General features: G+C 45.4%; 2 protein-coding genes across 2 annotated transcripts in view; one reads left to right on the top strand and one right to left on the bottom strand.

Moving 5' to 3' along the window:
• LOC148341826 (uncharacterized) overlaps window positions 1–23,268 on the bottom strand; it is a 447,376-nt gene that overhangs the window by 307,314 nt on the left and 116,794 nt on the right. The gene's annotated exons all lie outside the window — the stretch shown is intronic.
• On the top strand, window positions 18,559–21,777 carry LOC148341832 (uncharacterized). The gene is made up of 3 exons (XM_088288620.1): window positions 18,559–18,664; window positions 20,330–20,464; window positions 20,723–21,777. The coding sequence occupies exons 1-3, from the start codon at window positions 18,562–18,564 to the stop codon at window positions 21,769–21,771; spliced, it is 1,287 nt and encodes a 428-aa protein (XP_088144746.1). The 5' UTR covers window positions 18,559–18,561; the 3' UTR covers window positions 21,772–21,777.

Here is a 23,268-nt window from a genome sequence, read left to right as displayed (position 1 = left end):
TGTTGTTTATTCATTCAATTCTATACTTATTTCAATATTTGAGTATTAGTTTTCTTTCAATATGTAGTATATTTTGTCTTTGAAGTGTGGGTCCTTGCTGCCTTCGGGAGAGGCAGCCGAGCAATGCTGGATTGGTGATGGAAAAGAACAAAAGAAAGAAGAAAGATTTTATTCTCCTCACATGCTGATGTCAAAAGAAGTCTCATCTAATTTTCCCTTGTTGCATATGCATTCCCATCCCGCTAGTCGTCGGGATTTCCCTCCAAAAGTCCCCATGAGGGAGAGCAGATGCGTCTCCCCGTTGATACGACCAGTCTACTCGTGACCACCTTAAATTACTTCCATACCCTGGAAGGTCACTGACCTGGCGAGAGAATTGCCCCCACCATAAACAATGCTCAGGCCTATTACCCCCGCTACTTCACGGTTCACCTTTCGCGGGTTCAGTGTTTCGAGGGTCTAAAAAATATTCGGGAGCATTGTAGTTTCGCCGAGCGGCACAAGGGGGCGCTGAAGCGGTTAGACGGCCGGCGTGCGCCGAAGAGGAGAGTGGACGAAGAAGAGAGTGGCCGAAGAAGAGCAGGTTCCCCCGGACGATTGGTGGCGACGGACACGATCGGACACCGTGCGTGAGCTCCGAAGGAGACCGGCCGGCGTGTGTGGCTGTCAAGCCGAAGATAAACAACTTCCGCCCGGGCACTCGCGCGGCGACATTTGGCTTCGTTCGGGACCGTGCGTGAGCTCCGAAGGAGACCGGCCGGCGTGCGTGGTAGTTAAGCCGAATAGGAGCACCTTCCGCCCGGGCAACGGCGGAGAGCGAGGCTGTCAGTTATGAATGAATGAATAAATAAATGAAGAATGCCACCTTTCATTTCACTGTCATGATCCGTGCCTGTCATACCGCGTGTGTTTTTGTTTTTTCAGCTGTGTGGGCGTTCCTCCAGCGATCATTTCGCGCCATGCCATCAGCTGCTGCGAGACGCGCTGATTACACTGACTATATTGTGATTATAATAAATATTGTAACGTTGTATAATAAATCAGGCCAATTTGTCCATCAGCGAACGCTTTTATTATTAAGCCAAAAACGGCTGCTGTTGTTGTTGTTGTTGGGCTGGCGCCTGGGCGGAACCTCCCAAGGTTCGCCCAGCTAGCGCAATCACCTTCTGCGGCTCGGTGGAGAGGCCGTTGTGAGGGGGAGGTGCGTCGCCGAAAATCCTCTGCCGGAGGGGAATGAGTCGGGGGCACCGCAGGAGCCATAGCCAAAAGGTGGCAGGAGATAGTGGCGGCGCCCTCTCCCAGACCGGTCCTCCGGACCGAGTCGTGGGGTAATATGGGTGCCGGCAGGATACATTCGTCGTCGACGGGGGACCGCCGACTCGTCCGGGAGACCACGTAGAGGTTGTATCCTTCCTCCCGGCGGCTGCTGTTGGCCGCAACCACGCCGATCAGAGAGAGAGCAACACAACAACAACAACAAAACGTTCACTCCCCTGCTGCCTTCACAGCCTCCACAGAAAAGAGGAAAACACAGAACCCTTGAACTATTTACAAAGTCGCTACACTATCTTTGTATCACCACCTTTTTTCCCGTGTCTGCGTTTGGAGAGTCCTGTTCAATCCTCCAGCATAACATTCACAGGGCACACCGGACGGCGTACCAGCAGGTAAAAGTCGAAGTAATTAAATAAATACAAAAAGAAGTAATTGAATAAATACAAAAATAATGGCTGGGGAATAAAAAAATAAGTTTTAATAATATTTGTTTTTTTGTTATAACATGAATTTCACTCTCTCTCTCTCTCTACCAGTATATATATATATATATATATCTATATATATATATATATATATATGTGCGAAGTATATATATATACACGGTGTTTTTTTTTTTTTTTTTTTTTTTAAGGTGCGACACTACTTCGCGGATTTTCAGTTTTCGCGGGTGGTCTCGGTCCCCATTAACCGCGATAACCGGGGGTTCACTGTATCTGGTTACATCGGAACTTCAGAACCAAGACTGGTCACTTCTGTGAGCTCCAGTCCCTTCATAGTTTCATAAAGAGAATTACTTCCCATATCTATATTAGGCCATTTAAAAAACAACTTATTTTTTCATTTATTTCAATTTATATTTAAGCTTGCTTATGTAATAATACAATATTTATTTAATTATTTTAATATGTAAAATTATCAACAATTTAAACCTTTTTATTTCACACTTGAATATTTCTTAACATATCTGTTCTTTTGAATATGTGTGCAATTTAAATTATTCCATCCATCCAGCCATTTTCTGCCACTCATCCAGGGTCGGGTTATTGAATTAATTTTTTAGTATTTTTTATAATTCAATATTTATTTCAAGATCAGGACTCTTCTCAATGAGTTCAATATTTATAAAATGTTTCTATATTTGTTATTAATTGAATTAAGTCTGTATGTGATTTCCAATTTTACATTTTAATATTTTCCTATTTCACTATATAAATAATCCAATCTATAAAAAATATAATAAAGCATGAAAAAAAATATTTGGTATATTTGACAAAATGATTTTTTCCGAAGTGAGATTCTGCTTCGCAACAAACCCCAAACGATTGATAGAGCCCTGTATTTGGCCAGTCAGAAATTTATTCAGAAAGCATAATATTAAATGTATGTGAGGGGATATTTGAAGAGTTTGAGTTTTGTTCAATGGACCATACATATACGAGCCAGCCAAACACAGCGAGAAAACCAGCGCTGACTCCAGTCGCCATCAAGTTGCCAACTCCTGACATTCCAAAACCTTTGAGAGAAACTGAGACTATTCGCGTTTCTCTTTCTGGTTCTTTTTATAGTTCAACTTCTCGATCAGTTTTTCACCTTTTCACACAGCGTAATGGAGGCCAGTTGAGCAAGTGGAAGAAGTGATTTTATTGATGATTGTGGAAGGCAACGATTTCATAAGCACCGTTTCTTCTCACACCTTTTCCATTAAGTAAAAAGACAACTGAAAAGCATAACGTTAACAAATGCTCCAGGCAAAGGCAATTAATTTCATTAATAATGTTTGATATGAAAACAAAAAAAAGATCAACATCACTCAGGGACAACGGATGCAAATTAGCCATTGGCCATAATCTGGCATATTTACAGGAAACTGTTTGATTAATATGCACTGTCCCTGTATACTTTCAAAAATAAAAACAAATACAAATACAAATACTCAGACACAATGGTTCTTCTGGCACGGATCACACGCTTAATGTCAATGAAAAAGCTTTGCAAAATTCAATACAGTGAACCCCCGCTACTTCGCGGTTCACCTTTCGCGGGTTCAGTGCTTCGCGGGTCTAAAAAATATTCGGGGGCATTGTAGTTTCGCCGAGCGGCACAAGGGGGCGCTGAAACGGTTAGACGGCCGGCGTGCGCCGAAGAGGAGAGTGGACGAAGAAGAGAGTGGACGAAGAAGAGCAGGTTCCCCCGGACACGATTGGGGGCGACGTTTCGCGCGGTTCGGACCGTACCCGAGCTACGGCCGACGTGCGTGGCAGTTAAGCCGAAGAGAAACAACTTCCGCCCGGGCACTCGCGCGGCGACATTTTGCTTCGCTCGGGACCGTGCGTGAGCTCCGAAGGAGACCGGCCGGCGTGTGTGGCTGTCAAGCCGAAGAGAAACAACTTCCGCCCGGGCACCGGCGGAGCGCGAGGCTGTCGGTTATGAATGAATAACTAAATAAATGAAGAATGCCACCTTTCATTTCACTGTCATGATCCGTGCCTGTCATGCCGCGTGTGTTTTTGTTTTTTCAGCTGTGTGGGCGTTCCTCCAGCGATCGTCTCGCGCCATGCCGTCAGCTGCTGCGCAACGCGCTGATTACACTGACTATATTGTGATTATAATAAATATCTTTGTATCACCACCTTTTTTCCCGGGTCTGCGTTTGGAGAGTCCTGTTCAATCCTCCAGTTCTGCTGGAGGATCATAACATTCACAGGGCACACCGGACGGCGTACCAGCAGGTAAAAGTCGAAGTAATTAAATAAATACAAAAAGAAGTAATTGAATAAATACAAAAATAATGGCTGGGGAATAAAAAAATAAGTTTTAATAATATTTGTTTTTTTGTTATAACATGAATTTCACTCTCTCTCTCTCTACCAGTATATATATATATATATATATATATATATATATATATATATATGTGCGAAGTATATATATATATACACGGTGTTTTTTTTTTTGTTTTGTTTTTTTGAAGGTGCGACACTACTTCGCGGATTTTCAGTTTTCGCGGGTGGTCTCGGTCCCCATTAACCGTGATAACCGGGGGTTCATTGTATATATATATATATTTTTTTTTTAAAGCATTTTTGAAGGTGTGCCGCTACTTTGCACCTATACATATTTATATATATATATATATACATACAGGTGCGAAGTATATATATACACGGTGTTTTTTTTTTTTTAAGGTGCGACGCTACTTCGCCGATTTTCAGTTTTCGCGGGTGGTCTCGGTCGGTCCCCATTAACCGCGATAACCGGGGGTTAACTGTATATCATATTTTATTCAAAATCACATTTACATCTTACCACAAAGAGTCAGTTCCTTCAGTTTTTTGTTCTTTTTTTAAGCTTCAAGGATCGCTGCTTTTCTCACCAGCACAATCGTGTTTCTCCGCATGCTGTTTAGTGAAGAATTTTTTAGCACAAACGCTGCAACTGAATGGCTTGTCTCCACTGTGTGTTCTTGTGTGGTTTCGTAAATGCGACTTTTGAGAGAAACTCTTGGCACAAACTGTGCAGGAAAAAGGTTTTTCATCACTGTGTGTTCTTCTATGGTTTGTTAAAGTTGAATTTTGAGAGAAGCATTTTCCACAAACTGAGAAGGAAAATGGTTATTCTCCAGTGTGTGTTCTTGTGTGAATTATCAAATGAGACTTTCGAAAGCAACTCTTGCCACAAACTGAGCAGGAAAAAGTGTTTTCTCCACTGTGTATTCTTGTGTGGTATTTTAAACTTGATTTTAGATAAAAGCTTTTTCCACAAACCAAGCAGGAAAATGTTTTTTTTCAAGTGTGTGTTCTTGTGTGAGTTATTAAATGAGACTTTCGAGAGCAACTCTTGCCACAAACTTAGCAGGAAAAAGGTTTTTCTCCACTGTGAGTTCTTGTGTGGATTGTTAAATCAAACTTTTGAGAGAAGCTTTTGCCACAAACTGAGCAAGAAAAAGGTTTTTCACCACTGTGTGTTCTTGTGTGGCTTGTTAAATTTGCCTTATGAGAGAAGCATTTTCCACAAACTGGGCAGGAAAAATATTTTTCACCACTGTGTTCTTGTGTGGATTGTTAATTGAAACTTTCGAAAGAATCCTTGGCAACAAACTGAGCAGGAAAAAGGGTTTTCTCCAGTGTGTGTTCTTGTGTGGTATTTTAAACTTGATTTTAGAGAAAAGCTTTTACCACAAACCAAGCAGGAAAATGTTTTTTCTCCACTGTGTGTTCTTGTGTGAATTATTAAATGCGACTTTTGAGAGAAACTCTTGCCACAAACTGAGCAGGAAAAAGGGTTTTCACCACCGTGTGTTTTTCTGTGCCCTTTTAAAGACAGCTTTGAAGTGAATGAGTCAGTGTGACATGCCCTTTCACCTTTGGCTTGCCCACTGTCAACGTCATCATCGTCATGAGCGTCTGATGTGTCCTCATTATGTACTTGTGATGGCCCACAGTGGTCTTCATCACCTTCTGTTGTCACGTGATGACTTGAACTGCTGCTTGGAGGCTCCGCCCCTCTGTTGTCCTCACTCTCATCCTTGTTTTCATCTTCAGTCTTTATAGGGAGAACGTTCAGTGGTGACTTGTTGATCTCCTCCTCCTCATCCTCCTCCTTTTTGATGTGAGTCAAGTCTGGCTCCTCTTTCACAGAACAGAGATCGTTTTCACTGACGTCTGCAGGACACAAAAAGACAAATTTGGTTTGGTCAAGTCAAATCTCAGGCGGCGACTTCGACTTATATTGTTTCTACCATGCTACCTTGACTTGTGCCTGCCGCACACGGAGCAATGCGTGCAACCCCGATTTGGACCGGACCATGGGGGCATTTCACAAAATTACGTCCTACGATGTAAACCTCCCTTTAGCAGCACAACTGTGATAAACGAGCATTTAAAAAGGAAGCACGTTGCGGCTGATGCCAGATTTAATTCCTGACATAGTCACAGACGTTTCTGGAAGCGAGCTGAAGTTAGCACACACAGGCTATTGTGTGCGTCTGATGGAACACCTGTTGTGGGACCCTAACATATTAATGGGGGCCACTGGGGGCCATCGCAACATAATGTCATTGATAAAATAGGAATCCTTCAAGTGAAATATGTTTACAAGTATTTCTGTTAGGCTCGCCGGTCGGCGAGGAGGGGTGGACCCAAAATGCGAGGAAGCCGGGATTAGGGTAACTTAAAGGGAATTTATTCAACAAAACGAAACCAAAAGGCAACAAGGTACTAGGGACAAAATAACAAAACAATGAGGACGAACAAGGGTGCGACAGGACAGAACTGAACTAGACTGTGAAACGGGGACAATAACAAGTGACTACGAGCTATGATCAGGAATGACAGCAAAGAGTAACGGTGGCATGAGGAAAGGGCAAAGCAATGGGAGTGCTGTCCGCAAATGGGGCAATGCACCGACGCTGAGCTGTCGGCACGGGGTGGTTAAGTAGTCCATTGATTAGGGGAGCAGATGGGAGTCAGGTGTGCGGGGCTAACGGGGAACAGGTGCGTGGCCGGTGGGAACGGAGAGTTGAGGGGAAACGCCACTACTCAGCTGACCGGGGTAAACAAAAACAAGGACAAGGCATGGGACGTGAAAAATGACAACAAAGCCCTGCCATGACCGACACGGATCATGAACCCCCCTAAAGGGACGGATCCCAGACGTCCCAAAACAACAAGGAGAAAAAAAACAAACAAAATTGTCCAAAAACGAGGGTGGGCAGGAGGGGACCATGGCCCACGCTCGACGGATGTCCGGGGGGCCAGACCAGTGAGTCCCTTCGTGGCCCTTCAGGCGGCCGTCCGGGTGGCCAGACCTGCAAGTCCCGCCGTGGCCATTCGGCGGACGTCCGGGAGGTCCAGATCGCCACATGAAGTACGGCGACGAGGCTGAGACGAGAAGCGGCAGCGGGACGCCGGGCGCAGCCGAGGCAGGAGCTTGGTGCTGCAGCGGACCGTCGGGGGGCGCCGAGACAGGAAGTGGGAACGGCGGCGGGCCGTCGGGTGCAGCAGAGACAGGAGCTTGGTGCAGCAGCGGATCGTCGGGTGGCGCCGAGACAGGAACTGGGAACGGCGGCGGGCCGTTGGGTGCAGCCGAGACCGTAGCTTGGAGCGGCGGCGGACCGTCGCGCGCAGCCGAGACAGGAGCTTGGAACGGCGGATCGTCGAACGCCACCGAGGCAGAGACGAGAAGCGGCGGCGGTTCATCGGACGCCGCCGAGGCAGAGACGAGAAGCGGCGGCGGTTCATCGGACGCCGCCGAGGCAAAGACGAGAAGCGACGGCATGTCGTCGTCCACCGCCGGGGCAGGAACCGGGAGCGACTGCGGGTTGACGAAGGCCGCCGAGGCAGAGGCGAGAAGCGACGGCGGTTCCTCGGACGCCGCCGAGGAAGAGACGAGAAGCGGCGGCGTAACGTCTTCCACCGCCGACGCCGGAACCTCGAGCGGCGGTGGGTCGTCGAGCGCCGCCGAGGCTGAGACGAGACGCGGCAGTGGGTCGTCAGCCACTGCCGAGGCAGGAACTTGGGACGGGCGCAGGGCGTGCGCCGTCGGGTCGAGGACTTGAGGCGGACGCAGGGCGTGCTGCGCCGAAACGTGGACTTGGGGCGGACGCACGACGTGCTCCACTGGGACGTGGACGTGGGACGGACGCAGGACGTGCTCCGTCGGAATGTGGACTTGAGGCGGACGCATGGCGTGCTCCGCCGGAACGTGGACTTGAGGCGGACGCACGACGTGCTCCGCCGGAACGTGAACTTGGGGCGGACGCAAGACGTGCTCCGCCGAAACGTGAACTTGGGGCGGACGCAAGAAGTGCTCCGCCGAAACGTGAACTTGGGGCGGACGCAAGAAGTGCTCCGCCGAAACGTGAACTTGGGACGGACGCAGGACGTGCTCCAACGGAACGTGAACTTGGGGCGGACGCAAGACGTGCTCCGCTTGAACATGGACCTGGGGCGCTGGCAAGACGCGGGATCGGGGCTCAGCAGCCGGCGAGGAGCCGGGACGGGGCTTAGCAGCCGGCGAGGAGCTGGGACGGGGCTCCGTAGCTCGCGGGGAGCCGGGACGGGGCTCAGGAGCTGGCGGGGAGCCGGAACGGGGCTCAGGAGCTGGCGGGGAGCCGGAACGGGGCTCAGGAGCTGGCAGGGAGCCGGAACGGGGCTCAGCGGCTGGCGGGGAGCCGGAACGGGGCTCAGCGGCTGGCGAGGAGCCGGAACGGGGCTCAGCAGCTGGCGGGGAGCCGGAACGGGGCTCAGCAGCTGGCGGGGAGCCGGGACGGGGCTCAGCAGCTGGCTGGGAGCCGGGACGGGGCTCAGCAGCTGGCGGGGAGCCGGGACGGGGCTCAGCAGCTGGCAGTGAGGCGGAGTGGGGCTCTGGAGGATGCAGCTGATGAGGGACCGGCGCTGGAGGCTGCAGTTGACGTGGAGGCGGCGTGGGTTGCTGCAGCTGACGCGGAGGCGGCGTGGGTTGCTGCAGCTGACGTGGAGGCGGCGTGGGTTTCTGCAGCTGACGTGGAGGCGGCGTGGGTTTCTGCAGCTGACGTGGAGGCGGCGTGGGTGGATGCAGCTGACGTGGAGGCGGCGTGGGTTGCTGCAGCTGACGTGGAGGCGGCATGGTCTGTGCAGCTGACGTGGAGATGGCATGGGTTGCTGCAGCTGACATGGAGGCGGCGGCGGACCAGGCGCAGCAGGCGGGCCAGGCGCAGCCGAGACGGGGGACCTGATCCCTATCAGCCTTCTTCATGTCGGCCAGCTGGTCCCGAAGCGAGGAGACCTGCTTCTCCATGTTCCTCTTGCACTCCTCCTGCTGCCGCAAGCGAGTGGAGAGGCTCAGCTTCTGACGAGTCTCCTCTTGGAGCAAATCCTGTGCATCCTGCAGCTGCGACTCCACTGAAGAAAGGTCTTTGCTGAGTTTGATGTTCTTACCCTCGGCTTCAGTCAGAAGGCTGTTGACATTGTCCAGCTCAGACTGCACTTTGGCCATCTTGTCAGCCATCTCCTGCCTCTGCTGTTCGCTCTCTCCAAGCTTGACCTGCAGCTCCTGAACCTGGTACGCCGCCTTCTTCCGACGATGCTCGGAATCGGAGTTGCCTTGCATCAGAGTCTTGAGCTCGATCTGCACCTCGTCCCATTCGCTCTCGAGAACCTGCTTTGCTTTCTCCACCGACATCTTGTTCCGTTTGGCCTGCTCCAGTTGGTCATTAAGCTCATCAAAAGCCTGGTTGTGATTCTGTCTCTCCGATTCCAGATCCTCCTGCAGCTCAGCGATCTGAGCTTCCAGTTCCTGGATCTTCTTCTGGGCTGGGTTCTCGGCGGCAGCCTCCTCCTCAATCTTTACCAGTGCAGCCTGCAGCTGCTCCTCCTTTTCGGCCAAGTGAGAAAAGCAGGTCTGGAGTTCTGAAATCTGGTCACTGAGTGAGTCCGGGTTGCGCTGGGCGTCTAAAAGATGGTAGATATACTCGAAGTCATCCTCGTGATCTGAGTCGACCAGAACGTGAGGGACCTGGTGCTCAAAATCGTCGGCCAAATCGGAGTCTATTATAAGGTGGTGATGACTGGGGGGTAGTCGTTTACATTGCCAAGGGGAGAAGAGTCAGACGAGGTACGGAAGGCTGAACCAACGGAAAGGCACGGGGCTGGTCGGCAGGCTGAAGAGGGTGGTTGTCCGAGCGGCGGCGCCCATGACGCCGCCGTGAGCCTCTCGCTGGGTCCTTTCTTGGTCGGTGCATTCTGTTAGGTTCGCCGGTCGGCGAGGAGGGGGTGGACCCAAAATGCGAGGAACCCGGGATTAGGGTAATTTAAAGGGAATTTATTCAACAAAACGAAACCAAAAGGCAACAAGGTACTAGGGACAAAATAACAAAACAATGAGGACAAACAACGGTGCGACAGGACAGAACTGAACTAGACTGTGAAACGGGGACAATAACAAGTGACTACGAGCTATGATCAGGAATGACAGCAAAGAGTAACGGTGGCATGAGGAAAGGGCAAAGCAATGGGAGTGCTGTCCGCAAATGGGGCAATGCACCGACGCTGAGCTGTCGGCACGGGTGGTTAAGTAGTCCATTGATTAGGGGAGCAGATGGGAGTCAGGTGTGCGGGGCTAACGGGGAACAGGTGCATGGCTGGTGGGAACGGAGAGCTGAGGGGAAACGCCCCTACTCAGCTGACCGGGGTAAACAAAAACAAGGACAAGGCATGGGACGTGAAAAATGACAACAAAGCCCTGCCATGACCGACACGGATCATGACAATTTCTTTTTGCATTTAGAGATAGAACTAAATGTTCCTGGGCTTGTTGGTAGAAAAGGGGGTTGTGGCGTACTCCCTTTTTAAGCCCATAGTAAGCCAAAGATGCAGATGCATTCCTTGCAGCATGCGCTTGTCCACTGATCGAGATCCGTGCAACCCTGGGTGGATGCATTAAATGTATTTTAAATGTTTGGATGAGGTGAAACTATGCACACGAGCACAAAACAGTGCAGAGCCACCGGAGGTTCATTGACCGAGCCAGTAAAAATTTCATAAATAAGACCAATACGTACTTGATTTATTTTAAAAAAATTAATCCTTTGTGCTTTATCCACTAAAATTCATCAACCGCCATTGATCTTTTTGCCGCAGTGTGCACAGTTTTTGTCAAAAACGAGACAAGTCTGCACAAATGAATCACCGGGCCAAGATTGTCTTTGTCACTCGCGAGGAGTAGTCCGCCAAAGAGAAAAGCGTTCCCGCTCCTGTGCGGCGTTTTATTGAAGCGCAGCAAAGCAATTTGTATGTCAACTCATAAAGAATGGAAAAACATGAACACTTTGACTTTATCACACTTCTGTTCAATGCGAGCTAAACGGTTTTCTGTCAAACACGGTTCAAGATGTGCATCTGTTTTTGTGGCTTCCTGCTAAACTGCCAGCATAGACACAACTCTGTTACCACTGAACTCACGTTTTCCTGTTTAAGAGGTCCATGTTTTTGTGACCTTCTATTAACCCGTAAGCATAGTTTTGAAACATGATGACATGACAAACTTAATTTCTTTCACAATAAGATAAAAACTTTCGCAGATATAGCAAAAACAAATTGGAGAAGCTGTGGACCAGAGCACAACATCAGTCAGACCCCGGGTCCACCATAGTGTCGAAATTCGGAAAATGTTGCATAACAGAGGAATTCGTAATGGGTGCTGAAACACCACACCCTGCAAGTCACATGGAGTATTCTACATCTGAAATTAACTCTGCCAACCGTCTTCACCAATGGACCTAAATCTTTAGTATGATGATGCGCACCGATAGTGAATGTGATTTGTGGCTCAGCGAACAGAGACAATTCATACAGTTTCCTCTGCTCTGGGGCAAGGCACACATGCGAGGCAGCACCGGTAGACATCACAAATACATAATCCTAATGCAAGACGCACTTCTGACCCTCGAAATTAGGTGAATGTATCCTGACAAACCAAATAATCATAACTCAGTGTTCAATGCAAAGGACCAATTGGTGGTTTGAATGGGTGGAGGCGGCTACACCGCGCAGACCAGAGCAGGAACAGGACGTACCACCCGCGGGAGGATGGAGACCCTGGTCTCAGAGCTGCCCAGTCGACTGGAACGGAGGACAACATATGCTTCCCCGCCGGATGTGCACAGTCAAATTCAGTCCCACTCGAATTCCAGTGTTTCACAGGTGTGGGTTCGGTCCATGGCAGTGATTTGGCCAATCTCAAGAGTCCCACAAGCATGACAGTGTTGTTGCTCACTGGGATATGCAGAAGAAGCTTGCAAAGCGTGGAATATCTTGTTCCACCATCAAAAACTGTTGTCCATCAATCGTCACCTGAATGCCAAGACCTGCCGGTCCTTGAATGCTGAGGCTCCGCGGGCACCCCTATCGTGGAATGTGGTCCCAATCGGGCTGAGGCGTCAACTGTGCGTTTGGAAGCCATAGAAGCGTTGTCGGAGGAGGGGGTAGCGATGGCGCCCCGGTGCTAGTGGACCTCTTTGTGACTGGCATGGCGCTGGACCACAGGATGGTACATTTCAGGAAGTGGCTCGGTTTGGACCGCTCATCACCCAGTGACCCCACACCCCACAGCAAGAGCACGTCCCACTCACAACCCATGTCTAGAACCACCCCTACTTCTGTTACGTGACCTTGTTGACCGGCCGGTGCGGACAACAAGTCTGCTGTGGCACTGCGTCACCAGAACCTGGCCCAGGAGCAGCGGAAACGGAAAGAGCAGACGCAATGGGAGCTGCATGTGTCGGCTGCTGCATTAACTGCTTCCCCCCGTTTTATTTTATTTATTTTTCCCATATTCTTTTTTCCTTTCCTGGTGAATTAGCACTCTTGGCCCTCTGAACCCGCAAGTGTAACAATTCTTTTCTCCATCCAATACAATATTTTCTTTCATTGATGCAGAAACGGGGGTTCTACTCATACTGATTAGCAGTTTCTAATTGACGGACTGTTTCGCATGATGTCAGTAACTGGGAGGCGCACGCCCTCGAGGACGGCCACCCGGCACAGCTGAGTGGTGGTGACACTATTGGACGGGTGACTGGCGGAAGCTTCAATCCATTCGCGTCTCGCCCCGTCTCCCATAAGAGCTCACCAACTTAATATTTTACATATATTTTACAAATGCCAATGCCAATTGGTTTTGTCTTCTGTTTATGATTCATATTCAATCCCCATGAACACGTAAACTATAATTAAGCTATTCTTTTTTTAACTAACTAATACAGTGATTCTCAAATAGTGCCAGTTGCAAATGAAGAAAGCACTCCTCGATTTCCTTCAGAAGTACAACAGGCAGACTGGATGGGAGGGTTGCTCAGGCTGTGACGTGTCGGAAGCTGTTGGATGACCATCTGATATGCCTCTCCTCACTAGGGTCGCAGGCATCCTGGAGGCTATTCCAACTGTCTTTGGCAGTAGGCGGGGGGACACCCTGAACTGGTTGCCAGCCAATTGCAGGGCACACAGAGACGAACAACCATTCACGCTCACATTCATACCTCGGGGCAATTTCGAGTGTCCAATGAACCCACTATGCATGTTTTTGGAATGAGGGAGGAAACTGGAGTACAAGTAGAAAACACACGCAGTCATGGGGAGAACATGCATACTTATGTTGTCTTATTTTTTCATGGTTTATCATATTTACTTGAGGAACCTATGAATAAATCTTGTTAATCTTTGTGCGATTCATGTGTCATGTACTGCCCTCCAGGTAAAATAAACTAGAGGGTGATTTAATTAAATAAAGTAAAGTAAATTTAATAGAATAGCCTCCAGGATGCCTGCGACCCTAGTGAGGAGAGGCATATCAGATGGTCATCCAACAGCTTCCGACACGTCACAGCCTGAGCAACCCTCCCATCCAGTCTGCCTGTTGTACTTCTGAAGGAAATCGAGGAGTGCTTTCTTCATTTGCAACTGGCAAATCTGGCCAGTTTACAACACTTAACTGGCTGAAGTTCTTCAGTCCAAGTGTGTCCACACACTCAATTCGGTCCAGGTGTCGCAATAATGATATTAAGCCTACATGCAAAAAAAGTCAAAAAGCCACAAAGTAACCGACTGAGGATCAAACAATAAACAAAATTACACATAGAAATAGAATTCCAATTATAAAACAACTGACACAATTTACTGAGGACAGCATAAATATTACATAAGGACTGCACTATTACAGTATGTAAAGTTCTATGATACAGTAGTATTATTTATTTATTTTATTTTTTATAGTATTAGCACTTAAATAAATATGTAAATGTGTGTTTGTGACTGTTTGCATATGCATTAAATTGATTACTGCATTTATCAAAGCAGGTGATTAGAGGGGGGGGTACTTATTGTGGCAGGTGCTGCCAGGATAGGTCCCCCCTGGTAACTTTGCTTAGAAAAGTGGGATCCTGCTCAAACTTGCCACACATACTCAAAATGATCCAATAAGCACACAGAATAAGTCACTTGATGGTTGGGGTCAATACTTTTGTGATTAGAGGGGGGTACCTATTCTGGCAGGTGCTGCCAGAATCAGTCCCCCCTGGTAACTGTCCTACTGCCTAAGTGGTCAGTGAATGCACCTCGAGTCCGACGCAGAACGCGAGTGACTTTATTTATTTTTTTTATTCTTTTGCTACTCTTGACGCAGCTATCGGTGGTTATAAAAAAAATAAACAAATCAGTCAATTGGAATACAATTACGTGTTCTCTAACCGGATACCACCTATCTGTATGTTGCCACTTAATTTGATCTCGCTGGAAAAACGATATAGCCCACTTCACTAATCCTCTCCCCTTTCCATCGTGTTTTGATCACTGAAATTCCCTTATGGTAGCTTCATTGATTGCAAAATTTCTTTGGTCTAACACTAACTAATGCAAATTCAGGGAATTTCCCCCCGATTTCGGAGGAGTCAAACGCTTACTTTACGTGTTAAATTGTAGCGAATGGTGTGCTGAAACCCACACCGACGAAGACTACCACTTTTATGGAAACCCTGGTTTAAATTACAGCAAATCAAACACACAAAATCATACATTCTTCGTGCCTTTCAATGAAAACAAACGTAGTAACATCGCGCCGCCTTCAGTCAATGCGTGCGCGCTCCCGCGACAGGGGATACAGATTTTGGCAGGGGTAAGTACTTTGGTACGACACCGGCAAGTAAAAGGCAATAATTAAAAATAAAACGGCAATAACCTCGAACGCATTTCCCCAAACAACTTAATGTTGTGATGCATATTTCTAATGATAGAAAGTCGTTCTTTACCAAGCAAATGCGAGTAAGACGTGTACAAACCTGCTTCGTGTAGCACAACACGAGGCTGCTTCCAACCTTCGCCCAGCAGTTGAAGATGTTGCTCGTTCTCTTCTTTTATTCCACAAAGTTCCTCTTTGTACTTGGGTGTCGTTCTTGCACACGTTTTCAAACGTCAATCTCAACAAATCCGCACTTGACCTCTGCTTGGCGATAACTCGTGAGCTTCTCTTTGTTCGACGAGACGAATGAAAGATGGCGTCGTTTTTTTCCTTCGAGAAAATGGCAGTCTGTTCGTCACGAAAGCGGAAGAACAGGACACACCCCGCTGTGAAATGATTGGCTGCTGGCTTTGTGGAGCACTGTCACCAACTCACCGACAGATGTCACCATTTGCGATGCAAATCATCGTTATCTTCTTCTAAACATAGAGAAAAACCCAAGATGCACATGAAGAAACATTTTAGTTCCCAAATATGAACTTGAGAGATGTATTGAATTTTACTTTTGTTGCTGGTTTTATTTATACATCTGACACCATGTTGTTGGTTGGATAGTATTCCAAATGTATTTCCCTATTATTAACAGTTGACATGATAAAGTGATACTTTATGTCAACATATTTGCCTTTTTACAGGGTTTTTCACCAGGTTGTGATGTGATTGCGAATTTTAAATTAAAATATGTCACTCTTTTATTACTTAACTGTTATTGTGTTCGAAAATGATTTCGGTATTTATTTAAAGTACTGTAATATTTCATTATTCGTTTCAGTATTTATTAAACTGCAATAATTCACTCTAAATTTCAAGATTCATTGATCTGTTTTAGGAATAATTTAGTATTCAATGTTTAATAGTTACAGTATTTACTTTTAAAATTTTTGTTTCCCCATTTTGTTCAATCTTAATCTTATGGAAAATTATTTTGCAAGCACCAACACAAGGTTTTTAAAGATAACAATAAAGATGTCTTTTAATAGTCCCACAATGGGGAAATTTGCAGTGTGACAGCAGCAAACATATAGATCACACCGAGGCGGCGGTGCAATGTGGCCGTTAATGTATAACATTAGCAGCAGACATTCAGAAAAAGCAAACCTATGCGAATATACACAGTATATACGTAAATACACAAGTCCCCATGTGTATATACACACTTACATCCCACAACATATACAAGTGTAAGGAAACACTCCGAATGTCTGTCTATGGTACAGAGGGAAAATTACTAAAACGCTGCAATGATAAAAAATACTGCTGTCATAACCCGTGTCGGTCATGTCAGTGTTTTTGTTATTATTTTCTTCACCTTCCTGCCATGTGCTCATTCTGTTTATTTAGTCAGCTGAGTGGGGCGTTCCCTCCAGCACTCGTTCCCCACCAGCCACGGACCTGTTCCCCGTTACCCTCACACACCTGATGCCCATCTGCTCCCCTAATTACTGGACTATTTGAACACCTCACTCCGACAACTCATTGGCGGTGCATTGCTCCGTTACGGACTGTCACGACCGCTCTCTGATCTCGTGCATTCTCTTGTCCGCGTCCCCACTCTCGTCCCCACTCTCGTCCCCACTCTCGTCCCCACTCTCGTCCCCACTCTCGTCCCTGTTAGTGATGGGTAGATGAGGCAACCTGTATTGTTTTGACACAGTGACACACTGTATTGACACTGTGTTGACACTGTGTTGCTGAATACTGACACCTGGTGGACTTGCAGGAAAAATTTGACAGGGTCATCAGACTCTGATCTGTCAAACTAATTTTATCCAATTCCAATGATTAGGCATTTGCATTCACATTATTTTTACATATACGTACTTTCATAAAAAAATCTTTGATATTTGAGACGCAGTTTATAAATTAAGTGAACATCTGTCTGAATGCTCAAGTAAAAGTGTTGTGAATGACAATGGACTCATTGTAATTAAAGATTTTTATTCAAAAAAATTAGTTTCTCCAGCGTTTTGTTATTCAGTCTATTTATATCTTTTTTTTTTAGGCAATTTCCCCCGCCTTTGAGAAGATCCTCCCACAAGGCACTGAAGAGGCCGGTGTGCACAACGCCTGTGTGGCTAATAGAAATAGATGAGGGAACGTTGCCTCCATGGACTTCCAGTATAAGAGCGGGTCTTCCGTACGTGCAACGTTTCCTGCTGACATATAGCGCTGCACCTCTGAGTGCGCACAAGGCAGAAAACTTGCGTAAGTTTGGCTTTTAAAGGTTGATTTACTAACTACTTCTCATTTCCACGGTGACTCAACTCCAACAATACTAAAGCTGTTGCTTTGTTATTCATATAGAATTTTTGTTTAAAATCCCCCTGGCTCTTTTTATTGTCTTTTCTATATTATGAAAGTATTAATAACTGTTTGTTAATGTTAATAAAGTTTTTGACAAAAAACGTATTAGTAAATATTTATCATGTCACTGATGGTGGAGTGGTACACTCGCCTGAGTTGTGTGCAGGCAACGTGGGTTCAGTTCCCACTCAGTGACGGTGTCTATGTCTGCCCTGTGACTGGCTGGCGACCAGTTCAGGGTGTAGTGCGCCTTTCGCCCGTAGTCAGCTGGAATCGGCCCCAGCACCGTCCCGCGACCCTGTTCAGGATAAGCGGTGAGGATAATGACATGACATGACAAATATTTGTCATCTCATCAATATTTGCACAACAGAGTACTGAGTTTCTAGATCATCACTATAATAGTTATCAAAATTATATTTGTTATCAATTTAGGTTAGTTAAGGGATATTTTATTGACAATCTAACATCAATATACAAAGACAGAAAAAAATGGTGGTGGGGGGCGCGAATCTTTTTCTTCTTGGGAGGGGCGGGCGTGAAATAATTGAGAGCAACTGCGAGTATATGCAGACATTATATTCATACAATCTTGCAGCCCGAGTGAACCACAGCATTGTTGCAAGTTCGGTCGGAGAAACGTAAACGTCCCACTGCTGTTCCAGCAGCGGCTTCTCGGGGCATAAGCGGAAGTGACGCGAGAGATGACTCGCCAATGTGGCGTTAATTTAATTATTTGGTTAATTTTTTTTTATCAACCGAATTAAAATATTATATAAAATAAATATTAAAATAGAACATCCAGGTGTAAATAAAACCCACTGAGGCAAAGAAATATATATGGAAAATACGCGCTTAAAGCATGACGTCATAAGCAAGCGCGCAGCTTCCGAAGGACCTCGACCACATCCACCGACCCGTCCACACCGGAACAAAAGCAGTTCACCGCTAAATTCTTCTGATTTAGTGTGGAACTGACTGTAATTTTCTCAAAGGATGTCCAGTGCTACTCTAAAGGACTACGACATAATTCATTAAGTCTTTGTGTCCCGATAACCTCATCTTCGCGCGTTGATGCTTTTCGGCGTAGTTAGCTTAGCTTGTTAGCTAGCTAGCTGCTAACAAAAAGAGGCACATGACTCATCGCCAAGCAGAGATCAAGTGCGGATTTTTGGGAATTATCATTTGAATATGTGTGAAAGAACGACACCCATGTACAAAGTGGATCTTTGTGGAATAAAAGAAGAGAACGAGCAACATCTTCAACTGCTGGACGAAGTTTGCAACCAGCCTCGTGTTGTGCCACTCAAAGCAGGTTTGTACACGTTTTACTCTCATTTGCTTTGTCAAGAACGACTTTCTATCGTTAAAAATATGCATCACAACATTAAGTTGTTTGGGGAAATGCGTCCAAGGTTATTGCCGTTTTATTTTTAAATATTGCTCGTCGGTTTGCTGAACATTTGTTTTTGCCAAATGAAATCAGTGCAGAAAATATATGCCAAAGAATAACCAATAGGGGGGCGTGAACTCCATGTTTTTTTATTTTTTTTATAAAATTTGAACTGATTATTTAACATTTTACATTTTCTGGTATTTATATCTTGTTCAAGCAATTCCTTCCGGAAGGAATTCTGCCTGACTCTAAAAAATCTGCACACTGGGGCGAAAACATCAATGGCGGTTGATCAATTTTAGTGGATAAAACACAAAATATTAAGTTTTTTTTTTTAAATCAAGCACGTAATGGTCTTATTTATTAACTTTGTACTGGCTTCGTCGGGTGAGAGTCAATGAACCTCCGGTGGATCTGCACTGTTTTGTGCACATGTGCGTAGTTTCACCCCATCCAAACATTTAAAATACATTGAATGCCTCCATCCAGGGTTGCACGGATCTCGATCAGTGAACAAGCGCATGCTGCAAGGAATGCATCTGCATCTTTAGCTTTCTATGGGCTTAAAAAGGGAGTACGCCACAACCCCATTTTCTACCAACAAGGCCAGGAACATTTAGTTCCTGGTCATAAAGTTCCTGTGTCCCAGATGGTTTGCATCTCCCCCGCAACTCATAGTTCTTGATCATTTATGCAAATGACAATGATGACGGAACAATGGGAGGTGTTGTGTTACTTTGTTACTCATTACTGACACCCTATGGCTGTTAAGCATCATTGCAGTTCCAAAATAATTCAGTGAACTCTTAAAATATTTTGGTGTATCTTAGTCGAATTTGAATACATATTGGATAACTTTAAAATATACAGTCATTATTCAAATATGTCAACATGAAAGTCAGAGTGAAAGTGTTGTTGCTTAATGCTGATGTGTAGGGATTTTGACTCTTCAAACATAATGTTGTTTTAAAATTTATTTAAAAACAGAAATTTTATAAAAAATAAAAAGGGGAATGTTGGAATGTACTAGCAGGCTAAATGTAAATCATGCAATAAATAGCGACTCTGATGCCAGGGCCCCTTTAATTCTTTTAGGGATCCAGATTATAATGGAAGCAAAAATACCCACGATGAAACTATCCATAAATGCAAAAAGAAATACTTGTAAACATATTTCACTTGAAGGATTCCTATTCTATCAATGACATTATGTTGCGATGGCCCCCAGTGGCCCCCATTAAAAAGTTAGGGTCCCACAACAGGTGTTCCATCAGACGTGTGTGTGCTAACTTCAGCTCGCTTCCAGAAACGTCTGTGAGTATGTCAGGAATGAAATCGGCATCAGCCGCAACATGCTTCCTTTTTAAATGCTCGTTTATCACTGTTGTGCTGCGAAAGGGAGGTTTACACCGTAGGACGTAATTTTGTGAAATGCCCCCATGGTCCGATCCAAATCGGGGTCGCACGCATTGCTCCGTGTGCGGCAGGCACAAGTCAAGGTAGCACGGTAGGAACAATATAAGACAAAGTCGCCGCCTGAACTTTGATTTGACCAAACCAAATTTGTCTTTTTGTGTCCTGCAGACGTCAGACAAAATGATCTCCGTTCTGTGAAAGAGGAGCCAGACTTGACTCACATCAAAAAGGAGGAGGTGGAGATCAACAAGTCACCAGTGAACGTTGTCCATATAAAGACTGAAGATGAAAACAAGGATGAGAGTGAGGACAACAGAGGGGTGCTTCCTTTTTAAATGCTCGTTTATCACAGCTGTGCTGCTAGGAAAGGGAGGTTTACATCGTCAAACGTAATTTTGTGAAATGTCCCCATGGTCCGGTCCAAGTTGGGGTCGCACGCATTGCTCCGTGTGCGGCAGGCATAAGTCAAGGTAGCACGGTAGAAACAATATAAGACAAAGTCGCCACATGAGGTTTGACTTGACCAAACCAAATTTGTGTTTGTCTTTTTGTGTCCTGCAGACGTCTGTGAAAACAATCTCCGTTCTGTGAAAGAAGAGCCAGACTTGACTCATATCAAAAAGGAGGAGGAGGAGGAGATCAACAAGTCACCACTGAACGTTGTCCCTATAAAGACTGAAGATGAAAACAAGGATGAAAGTGAGGACAACAGAGGGGCGGAGCCTACAGGCAGCAGCTCAAGCCATCACGTGACAACAGACGGTGATGAAGACCACTGGGGGCCATCACAAGTACATAATGAGGACACATTATCAGACGCTCATGACGATGATGATGATGAAGATGATGGGCAAGCCAAAGGTGAAAGGGCATGTCACACTGACTCATTAACTTCAAAGCTGTCGTTAAAACCGCACACAAGAACACACAGCGGAGATAAACCTTTTTCCTGCTCAGTTTGTGGAAAATGCTTCTCTCGAAAGTCTTCTTTAGTAAGGCACACAAGAACGCACAGTGGAGAAAAACCTTTTTCCTGCTTGTTTTGTGACAAAAGCTTTTCTCTAAAGTCACATTTAACAAGCCACACAAGAACACACAGTGGTGAAAAACCTTTTTCCTGCTCAATTTGTGACAAAAGCTTTTCTCTAAAGTCACATTTAACAAGCCACACAAGAACACACAGTGGTGAAAAACCTTTTTCCTGCTCAGATTGTGGTAAAAGCTTCTCTGAGAATTCTAATTTCACAAGGCATGCAAGAACACACAGTGGAGTAAAACCTTTTTCTTGCTCAATTTGTGGCAAGAGTTTCTCTCAAAAGTCGCATTTAACAAGCCACACAAGAAAGCACAGTGGTGAAAAACCTTTTTCCTGCTCAGTTTGTGGAAAATGCTTCTCTCGAAAGTCTTCTTTAGTAAGGCACACAAGAACGCACAGTGGAGAAAAACCTTTTTCCTGCTTGTTTTGTGGTAAAAGCTTTTCTCTAAAATCAAATTTAACAAGCCACACAAGAACACACAGTGGTGGAAAAACCTTTTTCCTGCTCAATTTGTGGCAAAAGCTTTTCTCTAAAGTCACATTTAACAAGCCACACAAGAACACACAGTGGTGAAAAACCCTTTTCCTGCTCAGATTGTGGTAAAAGCTTCTCAGAGAATTCTAATTTCACAAGGCACGCAAGAACACACAGTGGAGAAAAACCTTTTTCTTGCTCAATTTGTGGCAAGAGTTTCTCTCAAAAGTCGCATTTAACAAGCCACACAAGAAAGCACAGTGGTGAAAAACCTTTTTCCTGCTCAGTTTGTGGCAAAAGCTTTAATGTAAAGTCATTTTTAACAAATCACACAAGAACACACAGTGGTGAAAAAACCTTTAGCTGCTCAGATTGTGGTAAAAGCTTCTCCGATAATTCTAATTTCACAAGGCACGCAATAACACACAGTGGAGAAAAACCTTTTTCTTGCTCAATTTGTGGCAAGAGCTTCTCTCGAAAGTCTCATTTAGTAAGGCACACAAGAAAGCACAGTGGTAAAAAACCTTTTTCCTGCTCAGTTTGTGCCAAGAGTTTCTCTCAAAAGTTGCATTTAACAAACCACACAAGAACGCACAGTGGAGAAAAACCTTTTTCCTGCTCAGTTTGTGGCAAAAGCTTCTCTCAAAAGTTGCATTTACGAATCCACACAAGAACGCACAGTGGAGACAAGCCATTCAGTTGCAGCGTTTGTGCTAAAACATTCTTCACTAAACAGCATGCTGAGAGACACAATTGTGCTGGTGAGAATTGCAGCGATACTTGAAGATTAAAAAAAGAAGGAAAAAAATGAAAGAACCGACTCTTTGTGGTAAGATGTAAATGTGATTTTCAATAAAATATGAAATTGAATTTTGCAAAGCTCTTTTATTGACACAAAGCCAATGTGATCAGTGCCAGAAGAACCATTGTGTCTGAGTGATGATGAGTTTTTTTGTGTGTTAACATCAAACATGTAAATAAAAATAATTGCCTTTGCTTGGAACAACATTTTTTAACATTATGCTTTTCAGTTGTCTTTTTAATCGTACTTAATGGAAAAGGTGTGAGAAGAAACTGTGCTTATGAAATCGGTGCCTTCCACAATCATCAATAAAATCACTTGTTCCACTTGCTCAACTGGCCTCCATTACGCTGTGAAAAGGTGAAAAACTGAACTAGAAGTTGAACGATAAAAAGAGCCAGAAGGAGAAACGCAAATCGTCTCAGTTTCTCTCAAAGGTTTTGGAATGTCAGGAGTTGGCAACTTGATGGCGACTGGAGTCAGCGCTGGTTTTCTCGTTGTGTTTGGCTGGCTCGTATATGTATGGTCCATTGAACATAACTCAAACTCTTCAAATATCCCCTCAGATACATTTAATATTTCGCTTTCTGAATACATTTCTGACGAGCTAAAACCACTTTCTAGGTAGAGCTCTATCAAGCGTTTGGGGTTTGTTTCTAAGCAGAATCTCACTTCGGAAAAACTTAAATCATTTGTCAAATATACCAAACATTTCTTTTCATGCTTTATCATATTTTTTATACATTGGATTATTTATATAGTGAAATGGGAAAATATTAAAATGTAAAATTGGA

The sequence above is a fragment of the Idiotropiscis lumnitzeri genome, chromosome 2, assembly GCF_059441095.1.
Source record: "Idiotropiscis lumnitzeri isolate Australia: NSW breed Sydney's pygmy pipehorse chromosome 2, RoL_Ilum_1.0, whole genome shotgun sequence".
Lineage (NCBI taxonomy): Eukaryota > Metazoa > Chordata > Actinopteri > Syngnathiformes > Syngnathidae > Idiotropiscis > Idiotropiscis lumnitzeri.
This window is presented reverse-complemented; position numbering and strand designations above follow the sequence as displayed.